Source organism: Ascaphus truei, unplaced genomic scaffold (genome assembly GCF_040206685.1).
Source record: "Ascaphus truei isolate aAscTru1 unplaced genomic scaffold, aAscTru1.hap1 HAP1_SCAFFOLD_634, whole genome shotgun sequence".
Lineage (NCBI taxonomy): Eukaryota > Metazoa > Chordata > Amphibia > Anura > Ascaphidae > Ascaphus > Ascaphus truei.
The window spans coordinates 163324-180529 of NW_027456967.1; the positions used below are offsets into that span (position 1 = coordinate 163324).

A 17206-nucleotide genomic window follows, 5' to 3' on the forward strand; every position below is an offset into this window, starting at 1 on the left:
GTGTGTGTGTGTGTGTGTGTGTGTATTGTATGTACTGTGTGTGTGTGTATTGTACGAACTGTGTGTGTATTGTACGAACTGTGTGTGTGTGTATTGTATGTAGTGTGTGTGTGTGTGTGTGTGTGTGTGTGTATACAGCCGCTTATCCCAGCAGTTCCACGGTACCTCCCCCCCCCACCCCCACACTGTCACTGTGTCACCCTGCGGGGGGAGGGACAGACTCCATGTCCCATAGCTCCCTTCTCCCTGTGTCACTGTGTCACCCTGCGGGGGGAGGGACAGACTCCATGTCCCATAGCTCCCTTCTCCCTGTGTCACTGTGTCACCCTGCGGGGGGGAGGGACAGTCTCCATGTCCCATAGCTCCCTCCTGTCTGTGTCACTGTGTCACCCTGCGGGGGAAGGGACAGACTCCATGTCCCATAGCTCCCTTCTGTCTGTGTCACTGTGTCACCCTGCGGGGGGGAGGGACAGTCTCCATGTCCCATAGCTCCCTTCTCCCCGTGTCACTGTGTCACCCTGCGGGGGGGAGGGACAGTCTCCATGTCCCATAGCTCCCTCCTGTCTGTGTCACTGTGTCACCCTGCGGGGGAAGGGACAGACTCCATGTCCCATAGCTCCCTTCTGTCTGTGTCACTGTGTCACCCTGCGGGGGGAGGGACAGACTCCATGTCCCATAGCTCCCTTCCTGTGTCACTGTGTCACTGTGTCACCCTGCGGGGGGAGGGACAGACTCCATGTCCCATAGCTCCCTTCTGTCTGTGTCACTGTGTCACCCTGCGGGGGGAGGGACAGACTCCATGTCCCATAGCTCCCTTCTGTCTGTGTCACTGTGTCACCCTGCGGGGGGAGGGACAGACTCCATGTCCCATAGCTCCCTTCTCCCTGTGTCACTGTGTCACCCTGCGGGGGGAGGGACAGGCTCCATGTCCCATAGCTCCCTTCTGTCTGTGTCACTGTGTCACCCTGCGGGGGGAGGGACAGACTCCATGTCCCATAGCTCCCTTCTGCCTGTGTCACTGTGTCACCCTGCGGGGGGAGGGACAGACTCCATGTCCCATAGCTCCCTTCTCCCTGTGTCACTGTGTCACCCTGCGGGGGGAGGGACAGACTCCATGTCCCATAGCTCCCTTCTGTCTGTGTCACTGTGTCACCCTGCGGGGGGGGGGACAGACTCCATGTCCCATAGCTCCCTTCTCCCTGTGTCACTGTGTCACCCTGCGGGGGGAGGGACAGACTCCATGTCCCATAGCTCCCTTCTCCCTGTGTCACTGTGTCACCCTGCGGGGGAAGGGACAGACTCCATGTCCCATAGCTCCCTTCTGTCTGTGTCACTGTGTCACCCTGCGGGGGGAGGGACAGACTCCATGTCCCATAGCTCCCTTCTCCTGTGCACTGTGTCACCCTGCGGGGGGAGGGACAGACTCCATGTCCCATAGCTCCCTTCTGTCTGTGTCACTGTGTCACCCTGCGGGGGGAGGGACAGACTCCATTTCCCATAGCTCCCTTCTGTCTGTGTCACTGTGTCACCCTGCGGGGGGAGGGACAGACTCCATGTCCCATAGCTCCCTTCTCCCTGTGTCACTGTGTCACCCTGCGGGGGGAGGGACAGACTCCATGTCCCATAGCTCCCTTCTCCCTGTGTCACTGTGTCACCCTGCGGGGGGAGGGACAGACTCCATGTCCCATAGCTCCCTTCTGTCTGTGTCACTGTGTCACCCTGCGGGGGGAGGGACAGACTCCATGTCCCATAGCTCCCTTCTGTCTGTGTCACTGTGTCACCCTGCGGGGGGAGGGACAGACTCCATGTCCCATAGCTCCCTTCTGTCTGTGTCACTGTGTCACCCTGCGGGGGGAGGGACAGACTCCATGTCCCATAGCTCCCTTGTCACTGTGTCACCCTGCGGGGGGAGGGACAGACTCCATGTCCCATAGCTCCCTTCTGCCTGTGTCACTGTGTCACCCTGCGGGGGGAGGGACAGACTCCATGTCCCATAGCTCCCTTCTCCCTGTGTCACTGTGTCACCCTGCGGGGGGAGGGACAGACTCCATGTCCCATAGCTCCCTTCTGTCTGTGTCACTGTGTCACCCTGCGGGGGGAGGGACAGACTCCATGTCCCATAGCTCCCTTCTCCCTGTGTCACTGTGTCACCCTGCGGGGGGAGGGACAGACTCCATGTCCCATAGCTCCCTTCTCCCTGTGTCACTGTGTCACCCTGCGGGGGAAGGGACAGACTCCATGTCCCATAGCTCCCTTCTGTCTGTGTCACTGTGTCACCCTGCGGGGGGAGGGACAGACTCCATGTCCCATAGCTCCCTTCTCCCTGTGCACTGTGTCACCCTGCGGGGGGAGGGACAGACTCCATGTCCCATAGCTCCCTTCTGTCTGTGTCACTGTGTCACCCTGCGGGGGGAGGGACAGACTCCATTTCCCATAGCTCCCTTCTGTCTGTGTCACTGTGTCACCCTGCGGGGGGAGGGACAGACTCCATGTCCCATAGCTCCCTTCTCCCTGTGTCACTGTGTCACCCTGCGGGGGGAGGGACAGACTCCATGTCCCATAGCTCCCTTCTCCCTGTGTCACTGTGTCACCCTGCGGGGGGAGGGACAGACTCCATGTCCCATAGCTCCCTTCTGTCTGTGTCACTGTGTCACCCTGCGGGGGAGGGACAGACTCCATGTCCCATAGCTCCCTTCTGTCTGTGTCACTGTGTCACCCTGCGGGGGGAGGGACAGACTCCATGTCCCATAGCTCCCTTCTCCCTGTGTCACTGTGTCACCCTGCGGGGGGAGGGACAGACTCCATGTCCCATAGCTCCCTTCTCCCTGTGTCACTGTGTCACCCTGCGGGGGGAGGGACAGACTCCATGTCCCATAGCTCCCTTGTCACTGTGTCACCCTGGGGGGGGAGGGACAGACTCCATGTCCCATAGCTCCCTTCTGTCTGTGTCACTGTGTCACCCTGCGGGGGGAGGGACAGACTCCATGTCCCATAGCTCCCTTCTGTCTGTGTCACTGTGTCACCCTGTCACCCTGCGGGGGAGGGACAGACTCCATGTCCCATAGCTCCCTTCTGTCTGTGTCACTGTGTCACCCTGCGGGGGGAGGGACAGACTCCATGTCCCATAGCTCCCTTCTCCCTGTGTCACTGTGTCACCCTGCGGGGGGAGTCCCAGACTCCATGTTCCATAGCTCCCTTCTGTCTGTGTCACTGTGTCACCCTGCGGGGGGAGGGACAGACTCCATGTCCCATAGCTCCCTTCTCCCTGTGTCACTGTGTCACCCTGCGGGGGGAGGGACAGACTCCATGTCCCATAGCTCCCTTCTCCCTGTGTCACTGTGTCACCCTGCGGGGGGAGGGACAGACTCCATGTCCCATAGCTCCCTTCTGTCTGTGTCACTGTGTCACCCTGCGGGGGGAGGGACAGACTCCATGTCCCATAGCTCCCTTCTCCCTGTGTCACTGTGTCACCCTGCGGGGGGAGGGACAGACTCCATGTCCCATAGCTCCCTTCTCCCTGTGTCACTGTGTCACCCTGCGGGGGGAGGGACAGACTCCATGTCCCATAGCTCCCTTCTGTCTGTGTCACTGTGTCACCCTGCGGGGGAGGGACAGACTCCATGTCCCATAGCTCCCTTCTGTCTGTGTCACTCTGTCACCCTGCGGGGGGAGGGACAGACTCCATGTCCCATAGCTCCCTTCTCCCTGTGTCACTGTGTCACCCTGCGGGGGGAGGGACAGACTCCATGTCCCATAGCTCCCTTCTCCCTGTGTCACTGTGTCACCCTGCGGGGGGAGGGACAGACTCCATGTCCCATAGCTCCCTTCTCCCTGTGTCACTGTGTCACCCTGCGGGGGGAGGGACAGACTCCATGTCCCATAGCTCCCTTCTGTCTGTGTCACTGTGTCACCCTGCGGGGGGAGGGACAGACTCCATGTCCCATAGCTCCCTTCTGTCTGTGTCACTGTGTCACCCTGCGGGGGAGGGACAGACTCCATGTCCCATAGCTCCCTTCTGTCTGTGTCACTCTGTCACTCTGCGGGGGGAGGGACAGACTCCATGTCCCATAGCTCCCTTCTGTCTGTGTCACTGTGTCACCCTGCGGGGGGAGGGACAGACTCCATGTCCCATAGCTCCCTTCTCCCTGTGTCACTGTGTCACCCTGCGGGGGGAGGGACAGGCTCCATGTCCCATAGCTCCCTTCTGTCTGTGTCACTGTGTCACCCTGCGGGGGGAGGGACAGACTCCATGTCCCATAGCTCCCTTCTGTCTGTGTCACTGTGTCACCCTGCGGGGGAGGGACAGACTCCATGTCCCATAGCTCCCTTCTGTCTGTGTCACTGTGTCACCCTGCGGGGGGAGGGACAGACTCCATGTCCCATAGCTCCCTTCTCCCTGTGTCACTGTGTCACCCTGCGGGGGGAGGGACAGACTCCATGTCCCATAGCTCCCTTGTCACTGTGTCACCCTGGGGGGGGAGGGACAGACTCCATGTCCCATAGCTCCCTTCTGTCTGTGTCACTGTGTCACCCTGCGGGGGGAGGGACAGACTCCATGTCCCATAGCTCCCTTCTGTCTGTGTCACTGTGTCACCCAGCGGGGGAGGGACAGACTCCATGTCCCATAGCTCCCTTCTGTCTGTGTCACTGTGTCACCCTGCGGGGGGAGGGACAGACTCCATGTCCCATAGCTCCCTTCTCCCTGTGTCACTGTGTCACCCTGCGGGGGGAGGGACAGACTCCATGTCCCATAGCTCCCTTCTGTCTGTGTCACTGTGTCACCCTGCGGGGGGAGGGACAGACTCCATGTCCCATAGCTCCCTTCTGTCTGTGTCACTGTGTCACCCTGCGGGGGGAGGGACAGACTCCATGTCCCATAGCTCCCTTCTGTCTGTGTCACTGTGTCACCCTGCGGGGGGAGGGACAGACTCCATGTCCCATAGCTCCCTTCTGTCTGTGTCACTGTGTCACCCTGCGGGGGGAGGGACAGACTCCATGTCCCATAGCTCCCTTCTCCCTGTGTCACTGTGTCACCCTGCGGGGGGAGGGACAGACTCCATGTCCCATAGCTCCCTTCTGTCTGTGTCACTGTGTCACCCTGCGGGGGGAGGGACAGACTCCATGTCCCATAGCTCCCTTCTCCCTGTGTCACTGTGTCACCCTGCGGGGGGAGGGACAGACTCCATGTCCCATAGCTCCCTTCTGTCTGTGTCACTGTGTCACCCTGCGGGGGGAGGGACAGACTCCATGTCCCATAGCTCCCTTCTGTCTGTGTCACTGTGTCACCCTGCGGGGGGAGGGACAGACTCCATGTCCCATAGCTCCCTTCTGTCTGTGTCACTGTGTCACCCTGCGGGGGAGGGACAGACTCCATGTCCCATAGCTCCCTTCTCCCTGTGTCACTGTGTCACCCTGCGGGGGGAGGGACAGGCTCCATGTCCCATAGCTCCCTTCTCCCTGTGTCACTGTGTCACCCTGCGGGGGGAGGGACAGACTCCATGTCCCATAGCTCCCTTCTGTCTGTGTCACTGTGTCACCCTGCGGGGGGAGGGACAGACTCCATGTCCCATAGCTCCCTTCTCCCTGTGTCACTGTGTCACCCTGCGGGGGGAGGGACAGACTCCATGTCCCATAGCTCCCTTCTCCCTGTGTCACTGTGTCACCCTGCGGGGGGAGGGACAGACTCCATGTCCCATAGCTCCCTTCTGTCTGTGTCACTGTGTCACCCTGCGGGGGGAAGGACAGACTCCATGTCCCATAGCTCCCTTCTGCCTGTGTCACTGTGTCACCCTGCGGGGGGAGGGACAGACTCCATGTCCCATAGCTCCCTTCTCCCTGTGTCACCCTGCGGGGGGAGGGACAGACTCCATGTCCCATAGCTCCCTTCTCCCTGTGTCACTGTGTCACCCTGCGGGGGGAGGGACAGACTCCATGTCCCATAGCTCCCTTCTCCCTGTGTCACTGTGTCACCCTGCGGGGGGAGGGACAGACTCCATGTCCCATAGCTCCCTTCTGTCTGTGTCACTGTGTCACCCTGCGGGGGGAGGGACAGACTCCATGTCCCATAGCTCCCTTCTCCCTGTGTCACTGTGTCACCCTGCGGGGGGAGGGACAGACTCCATGTCCCATAGCTCCCTTCTGTCTGTGTCACTGTGTCACCCTGCGGGGGGAGGGACAGACTCCATGTCCCATAGCTCCCTTCTGTCTGTGTCACTGTGTCACCCTGCGGGGGGAGGGACAGACTCCATGTCCCATAGCTCCCTTCTGTCTGTGTCACTGTGTCACCCTGCGGGGGGAGGGACAGACTCCATGTCCCATAGCTCCCTTCTGTCTGTGTCACTGTGTCACCCTGCAGGGGAGGGACAGACTCCATGTCCCATAGCTCCCTTCTGTCTGTGTCACTGTGTCACCCTGCGGGGGAGGGACAGACTCCATGTCCCATAGCTCCCTTCTCCCTGTGTCACTGTGTCACCCTGCGGGGGGAGGGACAGACTCCATGTCCCATAGCTCCCTTCTGTCTGTGTCACTGTGTCACCCTGCGGGGGGAGGGACAGACTCCATGTCCCATAGCTCCCTTCTGTCTGTGTCACTGTGTCACCCTGCGGGGGGAGGGACAGACTCCATGTCCCATAGCTCCCTTCTCCCTGTGTCACTGTGTCACCCTGCGGGGGGAGGGACAGACTCCATGTCCCATAGCTCCCTTCTGTCTGTGTCACTGTGTCACCCTGCGGGGGGAGGGACAGACTCCATGTCCCATAGCTCCCTTCTGTCTGTGTCACTGTGTCACCCTGCGGGGGAGGGACAGACTCCATGTCCCATAGCTCCCTTCTGTCTGTGTCACTGTGTCACCCTGCGGGGGGAGGGACAGACTCCATGTCCCATAGCTCCCTTCTGTCTGTGTCACTGTGTCACCCTGCGGGGGGAGGGACAGACTCCATGTCCCATAGCTCCCTTCTGTTTGTGTCACTGTGTCACCCTGCGGGGGGAGGGACAGACTCCATGTCCCATAGCTCCCTTCTGTCTGTGTCACTGTGTCACCCTGCGGGGGGAGGGACAGACTCCATGTCCCATAGCTCCCTTCTGTCTGTGTCACTGTGTCACCCTGCGGGGGAGGGACAGACTCCATGTCCCATAGCTCCCTTCTGTCTGTGTCACTGTGTCACCCTGCGGGGGGAGGGACAGACTCCATGTCCCATAGCTCCCTTCTCCCTGTGTCACTGTGTCACCCTGCGGGGGGAGGGACAGACTCCATGTCCCATAGCTCCCTTCTCCCTGTGTCACTGTGTCACCCTGCGGGGGGGGGGACAGACTCCATGTCCCATAGCTCCCTTCTGTCTGTGTCACTGTGTCACCCTGCGGGGGGAGGGATAGACTCCATGTCCCATAGCTCCCTTCTGTCTGTGTCACTGTGTCACCCTGCGGGGGAGGGACAGACTCCATGTCCCATAGCTCCCTTCTGTCTGTGTCACTGTGTCACCCTGCGGGGGGAGGGACAGACTCCATGTCCCATAGCTCCCTTCTCCCTGTGTCACTGTGTCACCCTGCGGGGGGAGGGACAGACCCCATGTCCCATAGCTACCTTCTGTCTGTGTCACTGTGTCACCCTGCGGGGGGAAGGACAGACTCCATGTCCCATAGCTCCCTTCTGCCTGTGTCACTGTGTCACCCTGCGGGGGGAGGGACAGACTCCATGTCCCATAGCTCCCTTCTGTCTGTGTCACTGTGTTACCCTGCGGGGGGAGGGACAGACTCCATGTCCCATAGCTCCCTTCTGCCTGTGTCACTGTGTCACCCTGCGGGGGGAGGGACAGACTCCATGTCCCATATCTCCCTTCTATCTGTGTCACTGTGTCACCCTGCGGGGGGAAGGACAGACTCCATGTCCCATAGCTCCCTTCTCCCTGTGTCACTGTGTCACCCTGCGGGGGGAGGGACAAACTCCATGTCCCATAGCGCCCTTCTGTCTGTGTCACCCTGCGGGGGGAGGGACAGACTCCATGTCCCATAGCTCCCTTCTGTCTGTGTCACTGTGTCACCGTGCGGGGGAGGGACAGACTCCATGTCCCATAGCTCCCTTTTCTCTGTGTCACTCTGCGGGGGGAGGGACAGACGCCATGTCCCATAGCTCCCTTCTCCCTGTGTCACTGTGTCACCCTGCGGGGGGAGGGACAGACTCCATGTCCCATAGCTCCCTTCTGTTTGTGTCACTGTGTCACCCTGCGGGGGGAGGGACAGACTCCATGTCCCATAGCCCCCTTCTCCCTTGTCACTGTGTCACCCTGCGGGGGGAGGGACAGACTCCATGTCCCATAGCTCCCTTCTCCCTGTGTCACTGTGTCACCCTGCAGGGGGGAGGGACAGACTCCATATCCCATAGCCCCCTTCTCCCTGTGTCACTGTGTCACCCTGCGGGGGGAGGGACAGACTCCATGTCCCATAGCTCCCTTCTGCCTGTGTTACTGTGTCACCCTGCAGGGGGGAGGGACAGACTCCATGTCCCATAGCTCCTTTCTCCCTGTGTCACCCTGCGGGGGGAGGGACAGACTCCATGTCCCATAGCTCCCTTCTGCCTGTGTCACTGTGTCACCCTGCGGGGGGAGGGACAGACTCCATGTCCCATATCTCTCTTCTGCCTGTGTCACTGTGTCACCATGCGGGTTAGGGACAGACTCCATGTCCCATAGCTCCCTTCTCACTGTGTCACCCTGCGGGGGGAGGGACTGACTCCGTGTCCCATAGCTCCCTTCTGTCTGTGTCACTGTGTCACCCTGCAGGGGGGAGGGACAGACTCCATGTCCCATAGCTCCCTTCTGTCTGTGTCACTGTATCACCCTGCAGGGGGAGGGACAGACTCCATGTCCCATAGCTCCCTTCTGTCCCTCCTAAGGGCAAAGTGTACTAATGGCAGTGACATGGTTAAGGGGTCAGTCCCTCCTAGGGGCAAAGTGTACTAATGGCAGTGACATGGTTAAGGGGTCAGTGCCTCCTAGGGGCAAAGTGTACTAATGGCAGCGACATGGTTAAGGGGTCAGTCCCTCCTAGGGGCAAAGTGTACTAATGGCAGTGACATGGTTAAGGGGTCAGTCCCTCCTAGGGGCAAAGTGTACTAATGGCAGTGACATGGTTATTAGGGGTCAGTCTCTCCTAGGGGCAAAGTGTACTAATGGCAGTGATATGGTTAAGGGGTCAGTGCCTCCTAGGGGCAAAGTGTACTAATGGCAGCGACATGGTTAAGGGGTCAGTCCCTCCTAGGGGCAAAGTGTACTAATGGCAGTGACATGGTTAAGGGGTCAGTCCCTCCTAGGGGCAAAGTGTACTAATGGCAGTGACATGGTTATTAGGGGTCAGTCTCTCCTAGGGGCAAAGTGTACTAATGGCAGTGACATGGTTAAGGGGTCAGTCCCTCCTAGGGGCAAAGTGTACTAATGGCAGTGACATGGTTAAGGGGTCAGTCCCTCCTAGGGGCAAAGTGTACTAATGGCAGTGACAGGGTTAAGGGGTCAGTGTCTCCTAGGGGCAAAGTGTACTAATGGCAGTGACAGGGTTAAGGGGTCAGTGTCTCCTAGGGGCAAAGTGTACTAATGGCAGTGACAGGGTTAAGGGGTCAGTCCCTCCTAGGGGCAAAGTGTACTAATGGCAGTGACAGGGTTAAGGGGTCAGTGTCTCCTAGGGGCAAAGTGTACTAATGGCAGTGACATGGTTAAGGGGTCAGTCCCTCCCAGGGGCAAAGTGTACTAATGGCAGTGACATGGTTAAGGGGTCAGTCCCTCCTAGGGGCAAAGTGTGCTAATGGCAGTGACATGGTTAAGGGATCAGTCCCTCCCAGGGGCAAAGTGTACTAATGGCAGTGACATGGTTAAGGGGTCAGTCCCTCTTAGGGGCAAAGTGTACTAATGGCAGTGACATGGTTATTAGGGGTCAGTCCCTCCTAGGGGCAAAGTGTACTAATGGCAGTGACATGGTTAAGGGGTCAGTCCCTCCTAGAGGCAAAGTGTACTAATGGCAGTGACATGGTTAAGGTGTCAGTCCCTCCTAGGGGCAAAGTGTACTAATGGCAGTGACATGGTTAAGGGGTCAGTCCCTCCTAGGGGCAAAGTGTACTAATGGCAGTGCATGGTTAAGGGGTCAGTCCCTCCTAGGGGCAAAGTGTACTAATGGCAGTGACATGTTTAAGGGGTCAGTCTCTCCTAGGGGCAAAGTGTACTAATGGCAGTGACATGGTTAAGGTGTCAGTCCCTCCTAGGGGCAAAGTGTACTAATGGCAGTGACATGGTTAAGGGGTCAGTCCCTCCTAGGGGCAAAGTGTACTAATGGCAGTGCATGGTTAAGGGGTCAGTCCCTCCTAGGGGCAAAGTGTACTAATGGCAGTGACATGGTTAAGGGGTCAGTCCCTCCTAGGGGCAAAGTGTACTAATGGCAGTGCATGGTTAAGGGGTCAGTCCCTCCTAGAGGCAAAGTGTACTGATGGCAGTGACATGGTTAAGGGGTCAGTCCCTCCCAGGGACAAAGGGTACTAATGGCAGTGACATGGTTAAGGGGTCAGTCTCTCCTAGGGGCAAAGTGTACTAATGGCAGTGACATGGTTAAGGGGTCAGTCTCTCCTAGGGGCAAAGTGTACTAATGGCAGTGACAGGGTTAAGGGGTCAGTGCCTCCTAGGGGCAAAGTGTACTAATGGCAGTGCATGGTTAATGGGTCAGTCCCTCCTATGGGCAAAGTGTACTAATGGCAGTGACATGGTTAAGGGGTCAGTCTCTCCTAGGGGCAAAGTGTGCTAATGGCAGTGACAGGGTTAAGGGGTCAGTGCCTCCTAGGGGCAAAGTGTACTAATGGCAGTGACATGGTTAATGGGTCAGTCCCTCCTATGGGCAAAGTGTACTAATGGCAGTGACATGGTTAAGGGGTCAGTCTCTCCTAGGGGCAAAGTGTACTAATGGCAGTGACAGGGTTAAGGGGTCAGTCTCTCCTAGGGGCAAAGTGTACTAATGGCAGTGCATGGTTAAGGGGTCAGTCCCTCCTAGGGGCAAAGTGTACTAATGGCAGTGACATGGTTAAGGGGTCAGTCTCTCCTAGGGGCAAAGTGTGCTAATGGCAGTGACATGGTTAAGGGGTCAGTCTCTCCTAGGGGCAAAGTGTGCTAATGGCAGTGACATGGTTAAGGGATCAGTCCCTCCCAGGGGCAAAGTGTGCTAATGGCATTGACATGGTTAAGGGGTCAGTCTCTCCTAGGGGCAAAGTGTACTAATGGCAGTGACCTGGTTAAGGGGTCAGTCCCTCCTAGGGGCAAAGTGTACTAATGGCAGTGCATGGTTAAGGGGTCAGTCCCTCCTAGGGGCAAAGTGTACTAATGGCAGTGACATGGTTAAGGGGTCAGTCCCTCCTAGGGGCAAAGTGTACTAATGGCAGTGACATGGTTAAGGGGTCAGTCTCTCCTAGGGGCAAAGTGTACTAATGGCAGTGACATGGTTAAGGGGTCAGTCTCTCCCAGGGGCAAAGTGTACTAATGGCAGTGACATGGTTAAGGGGTCAGTCCCTCCTAGGGGCAAAGTGTACTAATGGCAGTGACATGGTTAAGGGGTCAGTCTCTCCTAGGGGCAAAGTGTACTAATGGCAGTGACATGGTTAAGGGGTCAGTCTCTCCTAGGGGCAAAGTGTACTAATGGCAGTGACATGGTTAAGGGGTCAGTCTCTCCTAGGGGCAAAGTGTACTAATGGCAGTGACATGGTTAAGGGGTCAGTCTCTCCTAGGGGCAAAGTGTGCTAATGGCAGTGACATGGTTAAGGGGTCAGTCTCTCCTAGGGGCAAAGTGTACTAATGGCAGTGACATGGTTAAGGGATCAGTCTCTCCTAGGGGCAAAGTGTACTAATGGCAGTGACATGGTTAAGGGGTCAGTCTCTCCTAGGGGCAAAGTGTACTAATGGCAGTGACATGGTTAAGGGGTCAGTCTCTCCTAGGGGCAAAGTGTACTAATGGCAGTGACATGGTTAAGGGGTCAGTCTCTCCTAGGGGCAAAGTGTGCTAATGGCAGTGACATGGTTAAGGGGTCAGTCTCTCCTAGGGGCAAAGTGTACTAATGGCAGTGACATGGTTAAGGGATCAGTCTCTCCTAGGGGCAAAGTGTACTAATGGCAGTGACATGGTTAAGGGGTCAGTCTCTCCTAGGGGCAAAGTGTACTAATGGCAGTGACAGGGTTAACAGGTCACATCTGGGTGACTGACCCCTATAAGAGCGGTTTGTGTATTTTTTAAAGACTTTGGGGGCGTTTGATTTCCTCCGGCTGCTCCCTTTTGTGTGATGACGTCACTGTGCGCGATGATGTCACTGTGTGATCAGCGAGCGCTTGTACAGCCCGCGCCCCCCTACCCCTTATCTTTACTGGCTCTCTGATAAGGACCGGGGGGGGGGGGGGGAGGTGTGACTGTCTCCGCGTACCCCTCCCCCAGTGTGTGACGCGCCCCGTGTCCCCGCAGGAAGCAGCGCTGCGCTTGGAGCTGGGCGCAGGACCGGGCGGCCATCGTGAGTCGCTGGAACTGGCTGCAGGCTCATGTGTCCGACCTGGAGTACCGCATCCGGCAGCAGACGGACTTCTACAAGCAGCTGCGGACCGGCAAGGTGAGCGCGGGGCAAGGGGAGGAGCTTCCCTCCGCAGGGTGAGGGGAAGGGGAGGAGCCTCCCTCCGCAGGGTGACAGGAAGGGGAGGAGCCTCCCTCCGCAGGGTGACAGGAAGGGGAGGAGCCTCCCTCCGCAGGGTGAGGGGGAGGTGCCTCCCTCCGCAGGGTGACGGGAAGGGGAGGAGCCTCCCTCCGCAGGGTGACGGGAAGGGGAGGCGCCTCCCTCCGCAGGGTGACAGGAAGGGGAGGCGCCTCCCTCCGCAGGGTGACAGGAAGGGGAGGAGCCTCCCTCCGCAGGGTGACGGGAAGGGGAGGAGCCTCCCTCCGCAGGGTGACGGGAAGGGGAGGAGCCTCCCTCCGCAGGGTGACGGGAAGGGGAGGAGCCTCCCTCCGCAGGGTGACGGGAAGGGGAGGAGCCTCCCTCCGCAGGGTGACGGGAAGGGGAGGAGCCTCCCTCCGCAGGGTGAGGGGGAGGAGCCTCCCTCCGCAGGGTGACGCGAAGGGGAGGAGCCTCCCTCCGCAGGGTGACAGGAAGGGGAGGAGCCTCCCTCCGCAGGGTGACGGGAAGGGGAGGAGCCTCCCTCCGCAGGGTGACAGGAAGGGGAGGAGCCTCCCTCCGCAGGGTGACGGGAAGGGGAGGAGCCTCCCTCCGCAGGGTGACGGGAAGGGGAGGAGCCTCCCTCCGCAGGGTGACAGGAAGGGGAGGTGCCTCCCTCCGCAGGGTGACGGGAATGGGAGGAGCCTCCCTCCGCAGGGTGACGGGAAGGGGAGGAGCCTCCCTCCGCAGGGTGACAGGAAGGGGAGGTGCCTCCCTCCGCAGGGTGACGGGAAGGGGAGGAGCCTCCCTCCGCAGGGTGAGGGGAAGGGGAGGAGCCTCCCTCCGCAGGGTGACGGGAAGGGGAGGAGCCTCCCTACGCAGGGTGAGGGGGAGGAGCCTCCCTCCGCAGGGTGACGGGAAGGGGAGGAGCCTCCCTACGCAGGGTGAGGGGGAGGAGCCTCCCTCCGCAGGGTGACGGGAAGGGGAGGAGCCTCCCTCCGCAGGGTGACGGGAAGGGGAGGAGCCTCCCTCCGCAGGGTGACGGGAAGGGGAGGAGCCTCCCTCCGCAGGGTGAGGGGAAGGGGAGGAGCCTCCCTCCGCAGGGTGACGGGAAGGGGAGGAGCCTCCCTCCGCAGTGTGACGGGAAGGGGAGGAGCCTCCCTCCGCAGGGTGACGGGAAGGGGAGGGGCCTCCCTCCGCAGGGTGACAGGAAGGGGAGGTGCCTCCCTCCGCAGGGTGACGGGAAGGGGAGGAGCCTCCCTCCGCAGGGTGACGGGAAGGGGAGGAGCCTCCCTCCGCAGGGTGACAGGAAGGGGAGGAGCCTCCCTCCGCAGGGTGACGGGAAGGGGAGGAGCCTCCCTCCGCAGGGTGAGGGGGAGGAGCCTCCCTCCGCAGGGTGACGGGAAGGGGAGGAGCCTCCCTCCGCAGGGTGACAGGAAGGGGAGGAGCCTCCCTCCGCAGGGTGACGGGAAGGGGAGGAGCTTCCCTCCGCAGGGTGACAGGAAGGGGAGGAGCCTCCCTCCGCAGGGTGACGGGAAGGGGAGGAGCCTCCCTCCGCAGGGTGACAGGAAGGGGAGGAGCCTCCCTCCGCAGGGTGACGGGAAGGGGAGGAGCTTCCCTCCGCAGGGTGACAGGAAGGGGAGGTGCCTCCCTCCGCAGGGTGACGGGAAGGGGAGGAGCCTCCCTCCGCAGGGTGACGGGAAGGGGCGGAGCCTCCCTCCGCAGGGTGACGGGAAGGGGAGGTGCCTCCCTCCGCAGGGTGACGGGAAGGGGAGGAGCCTCCCTCCGCAGGGTGACAGGAAGGGGAGGAGCCTCCCTTCGCAGGGTGACAGGAAGGGGAGGTGCCTCCCTCCGCAGGGTGACGGGAAGGGGAGGCGCCTCCCTCCGCAGGGTGAGGGGAAGGGGAGGAGCCTCCCTCCGCAGGGTGACGGGAAGGGGAGGAGCCTCCCTACGCAGGGTGAGGGGGAGGAGCCTCCCTCCGCAGGGTGACGGGAAGGGGCGGTGCCTCCCTCCGCAGGGTGACGGGAAGGGGAGGAGCCTCCCTCCGCAGGGTGACGGGAAGGGGAGGAGCCTCCCTCCGCAGGGTGAGGGGGAGGCGCCTCCCTCCGCAGGGTGACGGGAAGGGGAGGAGCCTCCCTCCGCAGGGTGACAGGAAGGGGAGGAGCCTCCCTCCGCAGGGTGATGGGAAGGGGAGGAGCTTCCCTCCGCAGGGTGACGGGAAGGGGAGGTGCCTCCCTCCGCAGGGTGACGGGAAGGGGAGGAGCCTCCCTCCGCAGGGTGACGGGAAGGGGCGGAGCCTCCCTCCGCAGGGTGACAGGAAGGGGAGGAGCCTCCCTTCGCAGGGTGACAGGAAGGGGAGGTGCCTCCCTCCGCAGGGTGACAGGAAGGGGAGGCGCCTCCCTCCGCAGGGTGAGGGGAAGGGGAGGAGCCTCCCTCCGCAGGGTGACGGGAAGGGGAGGCGCCTCCCTCCGCAGGGTGACGGGAAGGGGAGGAGCCTCCCTACGCAGGGTGAGGGGGAGGAGCCTCCCTCCGCAGGGTGACGGGAAGGGGCGGTGCCTCCCTCCGCAGGGTGACGGGAAGGGGAGGAGCCTCCCTCCGCAGGGTGACGGGAAGGGGAGGAGCCTCCCTCCGCAGGGTGAGGGGGAGGCGCCTCCCTCCGCAGGGTGACAGGAAGGGGAGGAGCCTCCCTCCGCAGGGTGACAGGAAGGGGAGGAGCCTCCCTCCGCAGGGTGACGGGAAGGGGAGGGGCCTCCCTCCGCAGGGTGACGGGAAGGGGAGGTGCCTCCCTCCGCAGGGTGACGGGAAGGGGAGGTGCCTCCCTCCGCAGGGTGACGGGAAGGGGAGGTGCCTCCCTCCGCAGGGTGACGGGAAGGGGAGGTGCCTCCCTCCGCAGGGTGACGGGAAGGGGAGGTGCCTCCCTCCGCAGGGTGACAGGAAGGGGAGGAGCCTCCCTCCGCAGGGTGACAGGAAGGGGAGGTGCCTCCCTCCGCAGGGTGACAGGAAGGGGAGGTGCCTCCCTCCGCAGGGTGACAGGAAGGGGAGGAGCCTCCCTCCGCAGGGTGACAGGAAGGGGAGGAGCCTCCCTCTGCAGGGTGACGGGAAGGGGAGGAGCCTCCCTCCGCAGGGTGACGGGAAGGGGAGGAGCCTCCCTCCGCAGGGTGACGGGAAGGGGAGGAGCCTCCCTCCGCAGGGTGACGGGAAGGGGAGGAGCCTCCCTCCGCAGGGTGAGGGGGAGGAGCCTCCCTCCGCAGGGTGACAGGAAGGGGAGGAGCCTCCCTCCGCATGGTGACGGGAAGGGGTGGAGCCTCCCTCCGCAGGGTGAGGGGGAGGAGCCTCCCTCCGCAGGGTGACGGGAAGGGGAGGAGCCTCCCTCCGCAGGGTGACGGGAAGGGGAGGAGCCTCCCTCCGCAGGGTGACAGGAAGGGGAGGAGCCTCCCTCCGCAGGGTGACGCGAAGGGGAGGAGCCTCCCTCCGCAGGGTGACGGGAAGGGGAGGGGCCTCCCTCCGCAGGGTGACGGGAAGGGGAGGAGCCTCCCTCCGCATGGTGACAGGAAGGGGAGGAGCCTCCCTCCGCATGGTGACGGGAAGGGGAGGAGCCTCCCTCCGCAGGGTGAGGGGAAGGGGAGGAGCCTCCCTCCGCAGGGTGACGGGAAGGGGAGGAGCCTCCCTCCGCAGGGTGACGGGAAGGGGAGGGGCCTCCCTCCGCAGGGTGACGGGAAGGGGAGGAGCCTCCCTCCGCAGGGTGACAGGAAGGGGAGGAGCCTCCCTCCGCATGGTGACGGGAAGGGGAGGAGCCTCCCTCCGCAGGGTGAGGGGAAGGGGAGGAGCCTCCCTCCGCAGGGTGACGGGAAGGGGAGGAGCCTCCCTCCGCAGGGTGACGGGAAGGGGAGGAGCCTCCCTCCGCAGGGTGACGGGAAGGGGAGGAGCCTCCCTCCGCAGGGTGACGGGAAGGGGAGGAGCCTCCCTCCGCAGGGTGACAGGAAGGGGAGGAGCCTCCCTCCGCAGGGTGACAGGAAGGGGAGGTGCCTCCCTCCGCAGGGTGACGGGAAGGGGAGGAGCCTCCCTCCGCAGGGTGACAGGAAGGGGAGGAGCCTCCCTCCGCAGGGTGACAGGAAGGGGAGGAGCCTCCCTCCGCAGGGTGACAGGAAGGGGAGGTGCCTCCCTCCGCAGGGTGACAGGAAGGGGAGGTGCCTCCCTCCGCAGGGTGACAGGAAGGGGAGGCGCCTCCCTCCGCAGGGTGACGGGAAGGGGAGGAGCCTCCCTCCGCAGGGTGACAGGAAGGGGAGGAGCCTCCCTCCGCAGGGTGACAGGAAGGGGAGGAGCCTCCCTCCGCAGGGTGACGGGAAGGGGAGGGGCCTCCCTCCGCAGGGTGAGGGGAAGGGGAGGAGCCTCCCTCCGCAGGGTGAGGGGGAGGAGCCTCGCTCCGCAGGGTGACAGGAAGGGGAGGCGCCTCCCTCCGCAGGGTGACGGGAAGGGGAGGAGCCTCCCTCCGCAGGGTGAGGGGAAGGGGAGGAGCCTCCCTCCGCAGGGTGACAGGAAGGGGAGGTGCCTCCCTCC

General features: G+C 61.8%; 1 protein-coding gene across 1 annotated transcript in view; it reads left to right on the forward strand.

The window, feature by feature from the left end:
• Positions 1-17206, forward strand: part of KANSL1 (KAT8 regulatory NSL complex subunit 1) — a 64906-nt gene that overhangs the window by 21711 nt on the left and 25989 nt on the right. Inside the window, 1 exon segment of the mRNA XM_075584535.1 lies at positions 12472-12613. Coding sequence (XP_075440650.1) covers positions 12472-12613 — 142 coding nt within the window.